The sequence below is a fragment of the Triturus cristatus genome, chromosome 8 (assembly GCF_964204655.1).
Source record: "Triturus cristatus chromosome 8, aTriCri1.1, whole genome shotgun sequence".
Classification (NCBI taxonomy): domain Eukaryota; kingdom Metazoa; phylum Chordata; class Amphibia; order Caudata; family Salamandridae; genus Triturus; species Triturus cristatus.
This window is the reverse complement of record NC_140591.1, coordinates 316,642,765-316,661,877: the sequence shown is the minus strand read 5'-3', so window position 1 is coordinate 316,661,877 and position 19,113 is coordinate 316,642,765. Positions and strand designations below refer to the sequence as shown.

The 19,113-nt window shown below is 46.2% G+C and overlaps 1 protein-coding gene across 1 annotated transcript in view; it reads left to right on the top strand.

Moving 5' to 3' along the window:
• The window catches only part of MIPEP (mitochondrial intermediate peptidase), a 596,799-nt gene that overhangs the window by 10,486 nt on the left and 567,200 nt on the right, over nt 1–19,113 (top strand). The window contains exon 2 of the mRNA XM_085621596.1: nt 14,547–14,720. Coding sequence (XP_085477722.1) covers nt 14,547–14,720 — 174 coding nt within the window. The remainder of the gene's footprint in view (nt 1–14,546; nt 14,721–19,113) is intronic.

The window sequence follows — 19,113 nt, the reverse complement described above, 5'->3', positions numbered from 1 at the left end:
TTCAGGACATCAGGTATTACGGCCATAGACGGAACACCATGTGTTTTAGTGCAGATAGCAGCAAAGACTGTGCCCCACGTGGTGCAGTCTTCCAGATGTGGTGTGATTTTTAGTGCATTCCTCTGGTGAGAGGTTTGTCTTGGAAGGGCTATGGTTGGTTGGACTGTGAAAGTCCGCATGACATATTGAACAAATTGTCTATATATTTTGATTAATTCCTTGAGTTGAGCAAGTAATTCTACGTCTGACATTTTTTTTTTTTTTTTTTTAAACTTTATTTGTAATTTTAAGCATTACTTAACAAGGTATTGTCATTTCGTCAGCAGGTGCATAAAAGTCAGTCATTATGAGAGGTATACAATCTAGAGCACAAAACATGTAATTAGCTTCACTGTTACAATTACAGAGTCTGGACAACATCCTAGGCATAAGCAGTCCTGCAGTATAGCAAAGACCTCAGACGTGTGGCGCAGCCAGTCCGAGTCTACACATATACCCCACCCCACTCTTTAGATCATGCAATACACATGCGATCCCCATAGCACAAGTACACTCGGTCATGCAGCGTGATATTGTAGTAACATCGATCACTCCTCCCCCGCTTCCCCGGCTGCATTCGGCGCAGCAGCAACCCCTGCGGAATCGTGCGTCAGAAGGTACCCCACCAATGGTCCCCATATATCTTGGGGCCGTGACGCCCGTGGCAATAACTCTGCATATGTAGTACTCTGTTCTTGGCAAAACGTCATATCGGCCAGCCATTCTTTGAATTTCGGGGCCCGACCTCTACCCCATCGGCAGGCTACCCTCCTCTTCGCCAGTAACAATGCGATGGCAACATATTTTTTGTGTTTCGGAGGTATATGTGCCATGTGCCCCAAGAGCGCTAGTAACGGGTCCCTCTCCAGCTGAACACCAACCATATCTCCGAGCGCCGCGAACACCTTCTCCCAGTAGTCACGCACCGAGGTACAGTCCCAAGCAAGATGCAAAAACCCCGCACCCGGATGCCCGCATCTCCCACATGGATCATTATCAGCCAGATGGAAACGCAGTTTCTTAACCGGTGTGTAGTATATCTGATGCAAAAACTTAAAGTGTATGACCCGGAACCTACTATTAGCCGATATCTGTGCCATCTGACGACAGCAATATCGCCATTGTTCCTCAGTGACCTCGCTTCCCAACTCCCTCTCCCATCGGTTCCGGGCCGGGCTGTCTTCTCCCACACCACACTCCCTTATGGAGGCATACAACCTGGACACCAAATGCCCTCCATCCGCCGAGCGCAACATCCGGTGTAGCGGCTCAAAGCACTCCGGTTCTCGGGGGAAATCAGGCAACAATGACCTCATGCCCTGTCGCAATCGCACATACAGAAATACATCAAGTGGCGTGTGTGCTGTGTCTCGCAAGAACTGCGTAGTTGTGCGAAAGGTTCCCTCGTGAAAGAGATCCCCCCCAGGTTTTGACCCCCACGCGGTTGCATAGATCTTGAAATCCCTTCTCTTGTAGCAACGTAAGACTCGGGTGATATGTGAGTGGCAATCTGGGGGAATATAGAAATGAGACTCCCAGGAGGGTCGCCATTCGGCGCCATGCCTCCACCGAGCTAGTGATCGTGGTGGGCGCCACAACCGGCATGTCCTGTGGACCATAGATGAGACCAGTGAGGGGTATTGGGTCAGCAAGCCAGGCCTCCACCGCTACTTGCGGCATGTATCGTGGCGGGTGTATCCAATAGTAGGCATAGTGTGCCTGAGCACAAAAGTAGTACATCTCTAGGTCCGGAACATCAAACCCCCCTTGGTCATACGGTCTGGTTAGCATAGACCACTTCAACCGCGGCTGCTTGCCCCCCCACACCAAACGGATGAGCTCCGAGCGAAGCATGGCAAAGAATACCCGCCCCGGATAATAGGGAATATTCAGGAATAAGTACAAAAACTGCGGTAATATCTTCATTTTTATGAGTGACACGCGACCCGCCATGGACAGGGGCAGTGCCACCCACCGCGTTACATTGTTTTTGAGCCGCTCCACCGCAGTGCCATAATTCGCCCTGATAATCTCCTCCCTGCTGCGGGCCACCTGGATCCCAAGATATCGAAAGTCCTCATGACACCATTCTAATGGAAAGTCAAGCGGGAAGGGAGTCACGGCCGACGTGAGTGGGAATACCATGGACTTTCCCCAGTTAATACCCACTCCCGAGAGCCTCCCAAATCGTATAAATTCCCGCAATATGGGGTTAATATTATTTTGCGGGTCTCTTATATATAGCGTCATGTCATCTGCGTAGAGCGATATCAGTATCTGCCGCAAGCAGCAGCGAAACGCTTTGTCATTGTGTACCTGTCGCAGTCGATCCGCCAGCGGCTCTACAGCTAGCGCAAACAACAGGGGTGACAACGGGCAGCCCTGTCGAGTACCCCTCGACACAGTTATCGGGGAAGACATATGACCATTTATCAATATTCGGGCCGTCGGTTGGTTATATAACAGCTGAAGCCAGGAAATGTATAGCTGGGGGAACCCCATCCGCCTAAGGACGCCGAAGAGATAGTCCCACTCCACCGAATCAAATGCCTTAGTAGCATCAAGAAATACCGCAGCAAGTGGGAGCTCCTGATCAACCATCTGTACCAGGGAAAACAGAGTTTGAAGGTTGTGCGAAGTCGACCTCCCGGGTACAAACCCTGACTGATCCGGTAGGACAAGCTTGTCCATCAGCAGCGCCAGACGGTTGGCCAGTACCTTAGCCAATATCTTGGCATCACAATTTATTAATGAGAGTGGCCTGTATGAGTCACATGAGTCAGGAGGTTTCCCGGGCTTCAACAGCGACGTGACAACCGCCTCTTTCATTGAGGGTGGCAATATACCCACTTCGAGGGACTCCTCAAACATCTCCCTGAGGACGGGTGCCATAATATCAATGTAGCTTTTATAAAATTCGGCCGGCAACCCATCCGAGCCCGGCGCCTTCCCATTTTTTAACTGCATAATCGCCTCCCGCACTACGTCGAGCTCAAACGGGTGACATAAAAATTCACGTTGCTTATCCCCAAGCTAACCCAATGCTACCTCTCCCAGAAAGTCATCCATCTCGAGCGCCCCCTCCCTCTGGGATGTGTAAAGCGTACTGTAGTGCTCGACGAATGTTTCTAGTATGGCTGTCGAGTCACGATGAATTGCTTGGTCAGGACCACGTACCTCCAATATGTAGGTGCTAAAACGAGGAGGGCGCGTCACCTCAGCAAGAGCTTTCCCAGGCCACTCTCCTTCACCATATCTGCGAGCCACCCAATATTTCCCCCGGAATTGCAGCTCGCGTTGTGCCTCACCTACGTATCTGGTTAGGGTTTCTCGAAATGCACCATGCACTGCCCCTGTCTGTCCCTGTCCCATCTGTCTCTCCAGCCCCTTCAATTCCTTCTCCAGGCTCCGGAGCGTGCATTGTATGTCTTTTAGTACCCCACAACTCTTAGAGAGACAGTATCCCTTAATCGTCACCTTAAAGGCCTCCCAGATCATTTCCACACTCCCAACCGAGCCCTTATTCCTCACGAAGAATTCGCGGATTTCCTCCTCGAGTTCTCCCTGGAACACAGCATCCAACAGTGCCGTGGGCTGCAACCGCCAGCGAGGACTAGTAGCTATATAGCCCTGCAAAACAAGCGACAGACTCACAGGACAGTGGTCCGAGTACGTTCTGGGCAAGTGCACCACTGCCTGTATACCTGGTCCCAACCCCCGAGACACTAGACAATAGTCAATTCTTGCCCAGCTATCTATGTGAGGCGTGAAGTGGGAGCCCTCCCTAACCTGGGGATGTAAATATCGCAAACTGTCAAGCAGACCCCCCTCCTCAAGTATACCAGATAACGTCTCCCTAGATCTGGTATAATGGTGCGACATGGGATGGGATCTGTCCTGACCCGGCTGCAAAGCAACATTGAAGTCTCCCCCCCCATACTATGTGAGTAGATCCTATTGTCAGTATTTTACCCCAGACGTCATTAAAGAATTCCGGGCTATCAGTGTTTGGGCCATAACAGTTAGCTATTGTCAGAAAGTCTCCTCCCAGCCGTCCCCATGCGATCACATAGCGACCTTGCGCCTCAGAAATCGATCCTACCGGTTCATAATGTAATTGTTTCTTAATAAGGATCGCCGTCCCCCGGGCATAGGAAGAGTATGAGGAGAACAGTCGATGCCCCGCCCACTTGCATGCAAAAGTGTTATTAGCCCTGGGGTCCAAGTGTGTCTCCTGCAGTAATGCCACTTGAATCTGTTGCCTATCCAGGTATGCCAAGAGCTTCCTACGTTTCCTAGGGTCGCCCAGGCCTCTCACATTCCACGACAGTATTTTAATCGCACTGTTACCCTCCAGAGCCATTGACATCATTAAAACAAGCTAGCCTTGTACACTGCTGTCTTGTATACCCCCACCAGCACTTTGCGAACTGAATCTGCATACCCACTGCGTCCTGCAACTGCATCCAACAATATTTTTGAAACCCCCCAGCCCATCCCACCCCCGACCACTGAAGCATCCCAATCATGCCAGCATGGAGAACCCCCCCCCCCCCCCCCCCCCCCCTCCACCCCTACACCCAACAGTTCCTCAACTTCATTCAGTATCCCGAACACTATCCCTTCCCCATACGGGGCAGGCGTTAACCAAAGCAATAAACTGTTAATAACAAACATAGGGTACTTCCCTGAGAGGCCTTATGTCCAGGTGGCGCACTGTAACCTCCAGTCAGTTCGGGTCCTAGCCGCATTAGCCACCAGGCCCGGCCTTCAACCAGAGGGTAGCTGATGATGTCTGAATGTTCTATTCCCTACCGCCATGTCCAGCTTAAAGAACAATATACGAGTTCCCACACCCTGTAGATCAAGGGCGCCATCAGCATCCTATACATCCCCCCATCTCAACTCTGCAGTTAACTGCACGAATACAAAACCCTTTGGTAGTTCGCTTCTTCTAACTGTTCCCTCCGCGCCTATCAGCAGTCCTTCTCCTGCGTGGGGGGATATCCCAACTCCAGCTGTGCCGACGGCAGTCCGGCATTTCTTCGGACCTGTTTCAAAAACTCCTCCACCTGGTGCGGGTTGGTGAAAAACTTCTGTGTGCCCTGATGGGTCACCCGGAGTCGCGCCGGATATAACAGGGCATAATCTATGCCAGCTTGCCGCAGTTTCTGCTTCACCGACAAGAAGCGTCGACGCTCCTCCTGCACGTGCATTGTGAAGTCCGGGTACATGGTGAAAGTCACACCGTTGTAGGACAACTGTTTATTTTCCCTGGCCACTTTCAGGGCCACGTCTCTGTCTCTATAATTAAGCAGGCGAGCGATAATTGGCCGGGGGGGTGCCTCCAGGCGGCGGACGGGGCCCCAGGGAGCGTTGCGCACGTTCTACCACAAATTGCGAGGACAGGGAGTCCTTTCCTACCACATCCAGGAGCAGCTTCTCTATATAGTCTTCCATCCTGCCCGTGTTGGTACTTTCCGGAATCCCCAAAACGCGAACGTTATTGCACCGACTACGCGCCTCGATATCTTCATTCTTAGCAGCTATGACCTTGAGGAGCTTGTCAAGTTGCTCTGTTGCCGTTTGCACCTGCGTTGTAGTATCCTCTACCGTGGAAATCCGCTGTTCCACCTCGGCCAGACGGGTCTCATGCCCTTCAATTTTTCGCGCTATCGTATCCATGCGGGTGGCCAAGGTGTCCATTTTATCGGTGATGGTGGCAAAGCCCTGCCGCATCTCGGACAGCACGATTTGCAGATCACTCTCCGAGGTCATCCCTCTCTCCTCCTGCATGTCTGTGCCTCCCACACCTGTCTCCCGCTGCGGCTGCTTCGCCGTCTTACGAGCGTCAAAGGTAAGTTTTTGCTGCCGAGCCTCTGACTTGCCCATCGCGCGGCCAGTAACTCTGCCACAAGTAGAGAGAATTTCGGGGATGTCCCAAATCAGCCTCACGTCGCAGTATCTCCGCTCGCCCCACACCGGCAGCAGCACGACGACCCACAGGCCAGCGCACCCTTCACGGCTCCGCCTAGCCGACAGCGATGCCAAGCATGCTCCACTCTCCCTCCTCTGCTCCTCAACAGCGGGTGGCCGCAGGACTTCCCTTCAGGATTACAGCCAGAATCCGCTGGTGCCGTCACACCACTTCGCACACCCCAGTGCCACCTATAGCGCTTAGCGGGCAGCGGTATTTCTCTCTAAGCACAACTGGGTGCACACCTGCTGGAGCTCCTGTCGTTCCTCACCTATCTCTCGCCACCAGCGACCTACCGATCCTGCAAGGCTAGTCTCCTACGTCTTCCAGGTGGCCAGAGCACGCAAAGTCACACTCCACTAACCGGGGGCCTCGGTCTTTATGCACTTCTCCACGCCGAGGGCTCACCAAGCCAGCAATCACCACAGCCTCTCCCGGTGCACTCAGCCCGGCCGCCGAGCAGGCCACCACCAGCGCTTCCCCTAGGACGGAGTGCAGCTCACCCCTGCTACCGTCGTCGTTGTGGCTTCCCGCGGCGTAGTTCCAGTCGCAATCTCCGTCCCAGCGAGGATCAAAGTCTCCCAGCGCAGGGGACGCGCACCGCCGACCCAGCCAGCCTCAGGCGCCTCTCACCATTTCTACGGCGACCTTCCAGATTGTAGCGTGCGGCCCGCCCGCCGCGTGGGGCGCCGGCCGCTCGCGTTCGGGACTGCGCCGGCCACCATTTCCAGGGCCAGCACCACCGCGCCCCGCCGCACCCCGCCGCCAGAGACAGGGATCGGTCGCCGCTGTCACCGAGCCTCCCGCGGACCCAAACAAGCTCCGCTAGGGTCCCCGGTTCTCAGTCGTTGTTACAAGCGGTCACAGCCGGGCATTAGGTGCAGGGAACAGGATAAATGGACGGATAGCAGCATCAGCTTACGGGAGCTCCTCTAAAAGGCAGCCATTCTGTACAGGCGCCACCTAGCGCCCCCCCTACGTCTGACATTTCCTCAATGTCCGGATGAGGTGTGTAGCCGGCTAAAATCGGCCATGTTACTACTGGTCTACCTAGTGGACCGAGCCTGGTAATGTGATTGTAATGTTTTAGGGCACCTTTAAACCAGAGATCATGCTCCTAGTATGTGAGTGGAATTTCAATATCCTCGAAAGGAATATATTCCTCTGGTGGTTCATCATCTTTGTAGAAGTGAAACGTTTTAGTTATTGGATTTGATTCTGGGAATACTATCCATGAATAGAATACCTCTGTCTGGTGAGATTCATGTGCCTGTATCACAAAACCTACTCTACCACCTCTTGGTGTTCGGCCATGTTTTATAATTTTTAGAGTGATGGGGTCTCCTTAAATTTGGAGCGATTGATTTTTGCATTTTCACCGGTTTCATCAAAACGTGTGAAATCAAAAAGCTGTTGCAACATCGTCCGGTACAGCTCCAGCGGTTCCGGTGTTATTATCCTCGTTTTGGGACATTGTTTAATGAAAATTGCAGAGCAAGTTTCAAGGGAACAAAGATAAGGTGCACAATATTTTGGAACACTGTACCCTTCAACGTTGAACAAACCAAACGGCTAATACATAGGATTTTTGTCCTACTCAGCTATGGCGGATATTATCCCTACCCACTCCAGACGTCTTATGGAGTATTATGAGTAGGGGTCTCTGAGAAAAGCGCCATGTAGTGTTCAGGGATGTGGAATTCCTATAGCCCGACGCCCAGGACATATTGTTTGGGGTCAAGGGCAACAAGTTGTAATGTGTATTTTGTCCTTGGGACAAGTAGGCCCAACCCCCTGCAGCACAAACCCTTTAGCTGCCAGTTCGCAGTCCCACATTTTAGATCAGGGAAGGGCATTGTCTACAGTTTAAGTAATGTGTGTCCATGTGTTAATGCTGTTCAAACTTGTATTTATGGTTCATTAATTGAATGCCTTTATTATTAGGGTGAGCGCTCCAAGTAAATGTAAGCTCGGACTGCACTACTGACAGTGGTTCCAGTATAAAATTGAAACACACGTTTTCAAAGTTTAGTAATATGAGGCTATATATAATGCTCCCAGAATGCTCTCTGATTATATGCAAAAATTTGCAGAAGCGTGAAAGCAAGAGTGATGATTCTTTGCTTTCAAAATAAAATGTTCACAAAAAAATGCAAGTAGGAAAAAAACATTTCGATAAACTACTGTAAGATTTTAGGCACCATATCTTTGCCGCATCATTTAGTAACATGTTGATGTGTGCTAGTATTTCCCAAAAATATTCATAATGGAAAATCAGTGTAACCAGTTTAAATACAATTATGGAAAACAAAAATAAACGAGCATTGGCAAAGCCAGTAGGTCTGAAATTGGAGGTCAGTCTTTTGGTTTTGTCAATGCGTGACTTCTATAGCCATGGTTTTTGTAAAACCTTATCGGTGTGGGAACTGCTGGGCCCTCACCATTTTAACAAACATTGGCAAAAGCAAAAAAAGATTTGGTCTCAAAAAGTACACATTGCCACAGCAGTTCCAGGCACTGAACAAAACTACTTTGTGTGCGAATATGCTCCACGTGAAAGAGCAGAAGACTGTCACTCACAGTGAAGCCACCTGATCGAGAGAGAGAGACCAAATTTTAATAAACACAAAAGGTCATAGTTAAGGCCTGGCCTAATTAGAGGCCCAATTATTAAAGAAAGTCTCAAAAGTGCATTCATGGTGTATATATCCTTGCATTCAGTGCATAAATACGGATTCCGTGAATTCACAAGAATTCTCAGAAGTAGGCCAAGAAAAAGCACTCCTAGAAAATATTTGTGAACTGCATTTTACCATGAGCAAATATTAATGTGTAGATTTGCTAATGTGAAAATCAGAATGTTTCCAAGTTCACTTTTCCTCCAACCACTTTTTTCCTAACCCTGGAAGAAGTTTTACATCTGCCAGTGTCAGGAGTAAATTTCCAACCTCTCTCATTATGGGAAAATATTAGAGAAGAGTTGGTGAAAACCCTTAAAACATGACATGTGAGTTGGTAGATTTGCACGGACTCAAAAGAGCCTTCCAACCCTGGAACTATTGCTTACCACTAAATTCAGCCCTAGTATGTAGAACTGCAGAAACATGGCAACATAAGGGAATTGCTAGTATTCAAACCCTACTATGGTACGAGCCTTGTCAGAATCAGAGAGGCTATTTCAGAACTCTTTTATAATGAGATTGCTGCCGTAATTTGCCACTGCATTGAATGCCACAAAAGGGACAAGTGGATTTTGTTACAGGACAAGTAGATATACAAGGCAACCTGCCCCATGGACAAGTAGATATTTTATTAAATTCCACACCCCTGAGTGTAGTTCCTATATTCCCGATAGGCCCTGCGTATTGGAATAATATACACTATAGTTTTGACATAGGACTGAGGTCAGTATGTCTCTATCGAATACATTAAACTTAATTACTTGTGTGTGCCAGCTAACTCAGAGGTCACTAGAAACTTCTCTAATAAACAAGAAGGAATTAGTTTCTAACAACCGCATAAACATGACAACTTTGTTTCCCTTAGAATCAGAACAATCTCAGAATCGTGGAAACAATAGATAACAGTTTCACTCAGTCAATCGTGCATGCTTCGTTTCTACAGAGTTACACAGAAATAGATAGACGTGTGTTTCAATAAAAAGGGTTTATTGAACAGTCTTATTTCTCGTGCAAGAGATATGAACTGCTACAATCGTAAGACAGAATGCAAAGTAAAATATGTACAGCTTTAACAGTAAGATAAAATAATACTGCAATAGCATGGTTTATAGCTATGACAGATATTCATAAAAATACATACATAAATAACACAGGCTAAAATGTTAATACTCATCTGATGCTTCTAGCTAGTTCTACCCCAGTGTACCTAACCTAAGTGTAGTAAAAGGTAAGAAGTAGGTGCTGTTTGTCTATAGTCTAGTTTAGCTATAGTTGCCAAGATTTGCCAAAAGTCTCTCTAGGTTCTAGTCCGCTCCATACCTTAGAATGAGTGAGGTTGGAATCTCTTTCCGAGTCTCGATCTCTAAAACCCCGCAAGGGGTGTCAGAAACACTGGAGCTGGATTCTCTGTGAGGAGGATGACAGAGTCTGGTCAGTGCGTCAGGCAGGAACTTGACTTCCTTCCGAGCTTGCCGTGGCGAGCTGTGTCGTGCAAGCAGACAGCCGAACCGTGGTTTACCATGGCAAGTGAAGGTATATGTATACCTTGAAGGTGTTTAGGAATGCCAGTATTGACGTAAAAGCCGGGCAGAAGAACGTCATGAATGAACCCCTAAGGAATAGATGTTCATGCATAATAAATGAGTTCTTGGAGAAATCAATATCCAAGCAAGGGTAAGTCCTAAAGGCTTAAGAGTCTAGTTTTCCAAGTACTCGTTGTGACGTAGATGAACGGATGTAGGTGGCCATGCCTGTATTTGGTTAGCATGGATAATGCCTAAATAAGGGTAGGATTTCTATGCCTAAATATGGGCAATACGAATTGTGCCTATATAAGGACATAAATCGGGAAACTTATATACGGTATCTAAATCGACACACAACAGTGCTATCCGTTAGTAAATTATGTTTTGGGTTGTGTTGTTAGGGCTTTTCTGATTGCTGGGAAATGCCTCCTCTAGTCTCTGTTTTTTAATGTTGTGATTTAGTGAGGTATCTGGGCTGCCAAAGGCCCTAATGCAAACTCAGAAGTTCCTATGCGCTTCCCTGTGCAAATTGTTTTGTGAAATATGTTGTTGGTATTTCTGTAGCTCAGTGTGCCATTAGTATGAAATTGTAGTGCAGTATGTTGTTTGGGTGTTCTCTAAGCCATTGTAACTACTATCACAGTGAATGTTTCTGTGACAATAGGTTCAGCATGTTTTAGTAATTATCTCTGTATTAGACATTTCTGCGCTTTCAGTCACAGGTTCCTTTCAATCATTTCTACCTCTCCAAATATCTTACCAAATATAGAAATCCATGCAACAATGCAGGTTCCCTCAAACAGGTGGCTGGAGTCTGTGACTCTTCATTCTTATGATATTGTTAGCAATGTCCTGGAACAATATTCCATGGGTAGGACCTTCCTTTCTAATTAAAAGCGGTGCTATGTGATGTTGTACTATTAGAAGAGCAAGGAAAAGTTGTTTACTGATCTATTCTTCTGGTATAGATTTAAGGAACATTTGCAACAAATGCAGGTTGAGTGGCGCTGAACTGGCCTCACTTTTCTAGAGTGTATATTTAAAACTTCACAACTTGTCCGGTTCAAGTTACTCCTGGGTTAAATACAAAATGAATCTCATCTCCGACATCATCTTATCTGTGTGAATGTAGCTTGGATGTGCAAGGGTGTCAGATCCTCATGTGTAATGTAATGCAAGGTAGATTTATAGAGCGCTGCTTGTCATCTGTGAGAGTACCCAGGCCCTGAGTAGGTGAGTGTTGGCTAGGTCTGAGTACAGACAGTCTCGCTGGTCCAGCAACAACACTAATTAAAAAAATAGGTCTTCAGCTTCTTGCAGAATTCAAGAAGTGAAGAGGCAGCTCTGATGTGCTGGAGAGGTCGTCCCAGGATTTGGCTGCTTGGTAGGAGGAGGATCGATCTCCTGTTATGGCTCTGTGGATGTGGGTGTGTGTGTGTGAGTGAGAGTGATGCTGAGCGAAGCTTTCTGGTGGGTTGGTGGAAGTCAAGCCGTTGATTGAGCTGTGGGGGTCCCTTATGTAATGACTTGAATACATGTGTAAGAAGTTTGAACTGACAGCGCTTCTGGATTGGGAGCCAGTGGAGCTCTTCAAGTAGTGGTGTGCTGTGGGCTTGGCGTGGGAGATAAAGTACGAGTCTGGCAGCAGCGCTTCCGATGGTTTGAAGTCTGTGAAGAAGATGGGTTGGAATGCCTTCGTAGAGTGCGTTGCCGTTGATTAGAGTCTGCGTGATGGTATGCCTGGTGTTCAGTGGGAGTCACTTGAAGATTTTACGTAAAATACGGAGTATGTGGAAGCATGAGGAGATAACAGTGTTGACCTCAGACTTCATGGTGAGGTTGGTATCCAAGATGAGTCGCACGTTTCTAGCGAGGTCAGTTGGGGTGTGTGTGTGTGTTCAAGTATGATAGGCCACAAAGTGTAGTCCAAAGGTGAGCTCTTATTCCCGAAGATCAACTCTTCAGTTTTGTCGATGTAGAGCTTGAGCAGTTTTCTTTCATCCAATTGGACATGCTGGTCATGCATTGTTTGAAGTTTGTCTTGGTGGTGATGGTGTTGTCTGATAGGGAAAAAATTAGCTGGGTGTTATCAGCATAGGAGATGTTGATTCCTTGGGATCCAATGATGAACCAGAGGAGTCATGTATATGTTGAAAAGTAGGTTTGAATGATGGTCCCTGTGGTACTCCGCAGATCAGGTCTTTGGGTTCTGATGCTTGTTTGTAGACTTGTTTCCAGATTTGCAGCTTTTGAGAATGCATGCCATATCCGCTTTAGGACAGGAGCATTTGGGTATTCTCTACCTAAGTTTAGAAGGTTGGGCCTTAGGGCTGTATCTCAGGAGAATGTGGACTGAGGTATAGATTGAAGAGGAGCCAGGAGAGCCCTGTGTCACTTAGAAGGTGGCCTAGTAAGATGAGGAGACCAGAGATGGGTGGTGGAAGATAAGGTCTTCTTTTGTGAGAAACAACAAGATGCCCTTTTATGCTGCATGATACTTCCAGCTCAGTGAGTTGGCGGATGATGGTAAAGTGATGCACACTGTCAAAGGTGATCAATGAGTTCCAACAGAAAAGGAGCAGGTGCTCCATTGGTTTTTAAAGTGTCCCGAGTGGCAAATAAGGTTACTTCTATGCATCTCTGAAGTGCATGTCTGTCTGGATGTTACCTGTTTACTTCTGTGAATTTGGGTAGATCTTGGCCTGCTGCTCACTCCATCAGGAAGATGATTGTTGGTGATCGCAAGGTCTCTTGGGTACAGTCTCGGCTACTTCAATAATGTCTTAAAGAACACACTCTTTGGATGTCTTGCAAATAGTGCTTATTCTAAAGATGGGTTAATGATTGCGCTTTCCGAGGTGTCAGGAAAGGTAAAACAAATAATTGTCTTATAGTAGCAGAAATTTTGTTGGCTGGTGTTTGCATATTTCTTCAAGAAACCTCCGAGCTAATTTATACAGAGTGCAAGATGGCTCTCTTGGTGACATGGGTTGATTGGTTTTGGGGCATGTGTAATAATTGGTCTGTAAAGATCTTGTTGAGATTTGTTACCTTCTCTTTGATGTGGTTGCCTGGGGTTTTCTGATTTCCTGTTATTGTAACAGAACACCAGAGGTAGCAATCTGCTTCTTGAATTCTGTGATCTTGGAGAGTTCTATTGAAGGACAGCAAGAGAGTAGTGCTCTTGGTCTTTTGGATTGTGTGTGAGTTGGAGCATGTCGCCCGGTTTGTTGTTTACTTGATTTTCGTTTTAGGATCCTTCTAAATACTTTGAATGTAATGAGGAACTTGACCAACCATCAAACTGCTCTTTATAACCTTTGAAGAGTAGTGTTGTATGGTGGGGCCTGGTAGTAAGGAACTTCACAGTGGCAGTTTATTGAAGGCAAATAATTATGTGGGCAGGACGGTAAAGATTTCTGGTGGCAAAGGTGCAGCTCGATGTCTTATCTATGGTAGGGAGGTTGATGTTCAAGGACCTAGTCTGAATCCAGATGGTGGTGTTAGGGAAGGGGACTGTGCTGTAAGGGTAGTTACACAAGTGCAGGGCAACGTGTATCTAGGGTGTGTCTCACAGAGTTAGCTGGTCACGTTACAAGCTGGTGCATGAGTACTTTCAGGTTTCTGGTGAGAGTTCTTTCAGAGGTGTGGTTGAATTTGTCGAATCATGTCTTTAAGTGTATGACCATATCCAGGTGGTTTAGTAGCATGTCAACGACTCAATTGCAGATTTCTGTGACAGTGGTATTGGACTGCAGAGATCTCCTGGCGAAGAGTAAAGGTTCAGCTACCCTGCCCACATATTACAGTGAAGTGTCTGCATTTTGCACTTTACCTCTTTGTTCAAAACGATGTAGTATAACCCCCCTCGTGCAACAGTTAATTTTTTATAGAAGCCTTAGAAATATAAAAATTATATATTTATTTAAGTAAGTAAATTAGACTGGTCAGCAAGCTACACTAAAAAGGGCTGAAGCTAATTTCACCTGATTCATTTAGTGAATATAGGTGACTAATATTTGATAACTTGGGCCAAATTAAACGTTTCAGTTCCTGGCACCAACTGTATGTATATGCATGGATCACTGGTGTAATATATGGTGTTATGTCAATAGTAAGGGAGGGATTGACGCTGATGACTCACTGAAGGCTTCCCTTGTGAGCTTTGGCTGCCTCCACCCCCGACTGAAAAATATGCATGTCTGCTTATTTCACAATCCACTGTATGCTACATCTTTTGTGTATATGCTTATGAACAACTTTGTGTGTCCTTCTGCTTCTTTACTCGTTTTCTGTAATTTGCTTCTTTTTCTTGTATTGCAGGGTCTGTTTGGGGTTCCTGAATTAAGCTCCCCTGAAGGATTTCACCTAGCTCAAGAAAAAGCCCTCAAAGAAACCGAATTCCTTGTTGAAAGGGCGTGCACAACGCCACCAGGACCACAAACAGTTGGCATATTTGACCAACTTTCCGATGCGTTATGCAGAGTGGCAGACTTGGTAAAAAAATCACTTTTATATTTCACGAGAACTATTTTTTTGCTACCAGGGTGCTTACTTTCCATGTCGTTTTTTTTGCAAATCACTCCAGTGCTTATACTAACGTTTTTGTTTTTCCACTTGCAGCATATACTTCGATTCAAAGAATTTAAGGCAAATAGCAGTTCTTATTCTCATTCGGCCAGCTCAAAACCAAACATGCTGTGTTACATGCAGTCCCATATTTTAGTACTTCTACACGACACTTGTTATGGTAGGACTCAGGACATATTTACTGTTGAATTTACCCTTCTACCTTAGTGTGTGAATGATTTCGGTGTTGTTGGTAAGTGCCTCACTGAAGGGTGCAGGAGTGGAGACGCACTGGACCGAGTAGTTGCACTGCAGTGAAGGGGGTAGGTTGAAAAGGCTCGGCAGAGAGACTTCAAAGCAGGAAACTGTCAGGATCTATAAAGGTTTGAGACTCATCCAGAACTCCGCAACCTATTGTAAGAGTCTGTCTGCCTGCAACTCATTCACCAAAGTACTGATATCGCCCCCAGAATCAGTCTGGGGTAAAAGGCCGCTTTATTGGACAGGTAGGCAATTCTACACATCTCAATATACAGATCATACTTTTCACATATCCCCCACTAACACCCCCCGCCCCTAATCAATATACCCCAAAACAACATTGTTCGGCCTAATCCTCCTACCCAAACCCCTATCTACTTATCCTGCCTACCTCTTGCCTCCAACCTCGCTCCCTTGCTTCCCCCTGTCCGAAGCTATTCCTAATGCCCCCAACCCTTCCTGCCTGTCTTGATCTCCTCAAACTCTGCCACCTGTCCAAGCGACAACCACCAAGTGAAAAAAGTTTACGTGAAAATGCTTAACAAGAAGAAGGAAAACAATAAACAACACATTTTAAGGGGTGGGAGGGACGGCCACATTTTTATGTCCTGCCTCTCCTCACACAGCAGCCAGTGCGCCATGGAGAATTCTCGAACCTGAGGCTTGCGCTGACAAGCGCTAGCCAATAAGAATTGCTGACCTGTCCCTGGGCCATACTAAGTGCCCGAAGCTGCCCGGGGGTGGACAATCTGCGATTGCCACCCCCAGGAGCCCTCATCGGGCAATAAGCACGTCCAAGACACAAATTTGGGGTAAAAGGCCGCTTTATTGCCCAGGTAGGCAATTCTACACATATCTCAATATACAGATCATACTTTTCACATATCCCCCGCCCCTAATCAATATACCCCAAAACAACTATTACCCAACATTGTTCTGCCTAATCCTCCTACCCAAACCCCTATCTACATATCCTGCCTACCTCTTGCCTCCAACCTCGCTCCCTTGTTTCCCCCTGTCCGAAGCTATTCCTAATGCCCCCAACCCTTCCTGCCTGTCTTGATCTCCTCCAACTCTGCCACCAGGAAAAACCCTAACTCAGGAGTTTTTCCTGTCCCCCCTCCCACCCCCCCTTGTTATGCCAAAACTTCACTATAAGCACTGGACTTCGTCCTCAGTTCAAGTAAAAACATGGCACCTCTGTCGCCAAACAGGTGAAAAAACCTTATTCATTTGTTAACCGGTGTTAAAACTGTAAGCACAAATGCACACTGTCGCCAAACAGGTGATAACCTAGGCACCATTATATAAAACAAGGGAACTACCACCATAATCTAATATAAAAGGCAGGGGGGGGCAAGAGTTTCTTTAATGAGAATTGTGTATCTTGAATACTATTTATGTTGCAATTGAAACAAAAAGGTAATGCTGTCGCTTAAACAGCTATATCTCAACACCATGTTTGTATTTCAAGGATTTTAGAAATCATCTCTTTTATGTTTTGAATATAAATCTCATTGCCAATAAAGGACAAATGAAACCCCATCATGTCTGAAAAACTGATAATCTTTCTTTTGTAATTTCATTGCGAACTAGCCAATACATTCTGTTATTAGAACAAAAACGCTGTCGTTCTCTATTTACTTTCCTTCTCGCTCTTTCGACTGCTGTAAATCTCTCTGCCCTCCTCCAAATTCTGCGTGGCATCAGTGCTGTTAGTACAAGCTGTGTATTAGACCAGGTCTTTGAAAAAAGTTCCAAATCTGTTTTCCTCTATATCAGAACCCCAAGCCCCGATAACTGAACTAGATCATTCTCACCCATGTGGATCAAAACAATGTCGGGTTTGTTCTTAAGAGACAGCTCGCTCATAAGGGGCAGAAATTGGCCCCACTTCATACCACTTTTACCCCACCAAGACACAGACACATCTTTGAAACTCAAACCTAAATTCCTCCCAAAATGCCTTTTTGTCCCGCCTGCTTTGCTGCCCATTTGACGAATGAGTGTCCAATTATCCACACTTGCCGCTGAGACATTGATAAACTTGCCAACAGACCTGCAAAGAGAAAACAATTAATATCTCTGCTCCTAAACTTCGTATTCTAAATCTCTAATATAACGCAAACAACAATCTGAGGTCCAGCGACCCAATTTCATAACGTCACTAATGTAAAATCCCCATCTGGCAGCTTCTGAAGCTGCCCCAATGCGAAATGAATGTGTATCAAAATTGACAGGCTTCTTCCCAAGCTTTTTTAAAAATTTCCACAAGACTGCTAAGAACTGGGTGGCTTTTAACTGAGATCCGTACAATTGACAAAAGACAAATTTTGAAGCTGCACCCCCAATTGCTAGAAAATCTAACCATGCTTGTTTGGGACCTAAAGGGCCACCAATGCCTTGTAGAATCACTCTTGAACCTTTCCCTGTGTGGTCTGTTTTTTGATCGTTCGAGAAAAATTTCTATGTCTGAATTAACCAGAGATACGTTTTGTGTTTTGAGATCCTCATCCATGGCAGCGTCTAGCAATTCAGATATCCTGTAAGCACCAAAAAAGAGCCAAATCATGCATGATTTGAACAATTGGCATTTGAACATGGAAAAACAAATATCATATAAACTGGTTGTTATCTTATACAGTAATTTTAAAGATATAGGCTCTCTTTTGTATAGCTCTCTCTATTTTTGATTTCGCATAACCCTGCAGGATCCTCGTGCCCATTTCCCCCGCTGATGGCTCGTATCCCCAAAAGAACTTGCCGTAGAAAGATATTCCAGCTAGCTTCCCAGCTATAGTCGTAGAAGAAATGTTCCTGTCTATATTAAGCATAATAAACTTAACTATGTCTTCTCTGCGCTGATGCAACCCTCCGTTATGATCTCCATACGCTGCACCTGAATCTAAGAACTCCGGCCAACCTCTTCTGTATGCTAGTTTGGTACTCTTTGCTAATGAGTTTTCGATGAGTTGACGACCATTCATTACACCAAATCCCATATCTCGCTGGGTACCTGAGTCTTCCGTAAAAACCGCTCCGGGCGCCAAACCACGGAATCTCTTCCACTGAAAACGAGATAGGGCATCTGCGATGTTATTCTCAACTCCTGCAATATGCTTAACTTTGAATATTATGTTCAACTTTAAACAGTCTAGCCTGAATATTTGCAGTAATTTTAAAAGCTGTTTGTCATTGGCTTTTGGACCGTTCACTAAGTCTACTACCTTCCTGTTATCTACATTAAAACGCATTGTTCTATTTGCCAGCTTCGTTCCCCAAACAGCTAAAGCCACTATCAATGGAAAAAATTCCAGGAAAGCTATGCTCTTCTCCCCAGTAACCCACCTGGCAGGCCATTTTTCTGCGCACCACTTCCCTTCCCAAAAAATTCCAAAACCATTGGCGCCAGAAGCATCTGAAAACAATTGCATGTGCCAGACGAAATCCTCGTCTAGAGACCAGAGTGTAACACCGTTAAATACTTTTAGGAACCATAACCATACTTCAAAATCTGCCTGCATGCTGGCAATTATTCTGAATCTATGGTGTGGTAGCTTAATACCAGACATGGAAAAACCCAGACGCCTGCAAAAGGTTCTGCCAGCCCTTATGACTTTGCAAGCGAAATTGAGATGTCCTAACAAACCTTGAACTTCAAACAATGTCAGTTTGTCTGCTTTGCTTGCATATTCCAATAATCTGGATATTTCAAATATTTTCTTCTCAGAGAGTCTAGCTTGCATTCTGTAAGTGTCTATTTTGATACCCAGGTAAGTCAACTGGGGCCCTCTGTTTTGTCCTCTGCCAAAGGAAACGCCCATGTCTTGAGTAAATTCCTTAAAATTCCTCAGAGCTTTTTCACAATTCTATGACCAGCCCGACCCATGAACAAAAAATCGTCCAGATAATGTGTAACTCCATTATGCCCTGTGCGAAAAGAGAAACACCACTGTAGGAATGAGCTGAAAGATTCAAACAGCCTGCATGATATCGCACAGCCCATAGGGAGGGATTTATCCACAAAGAGTTTTCCTTCAAAAAATATGCCAAGTACGAA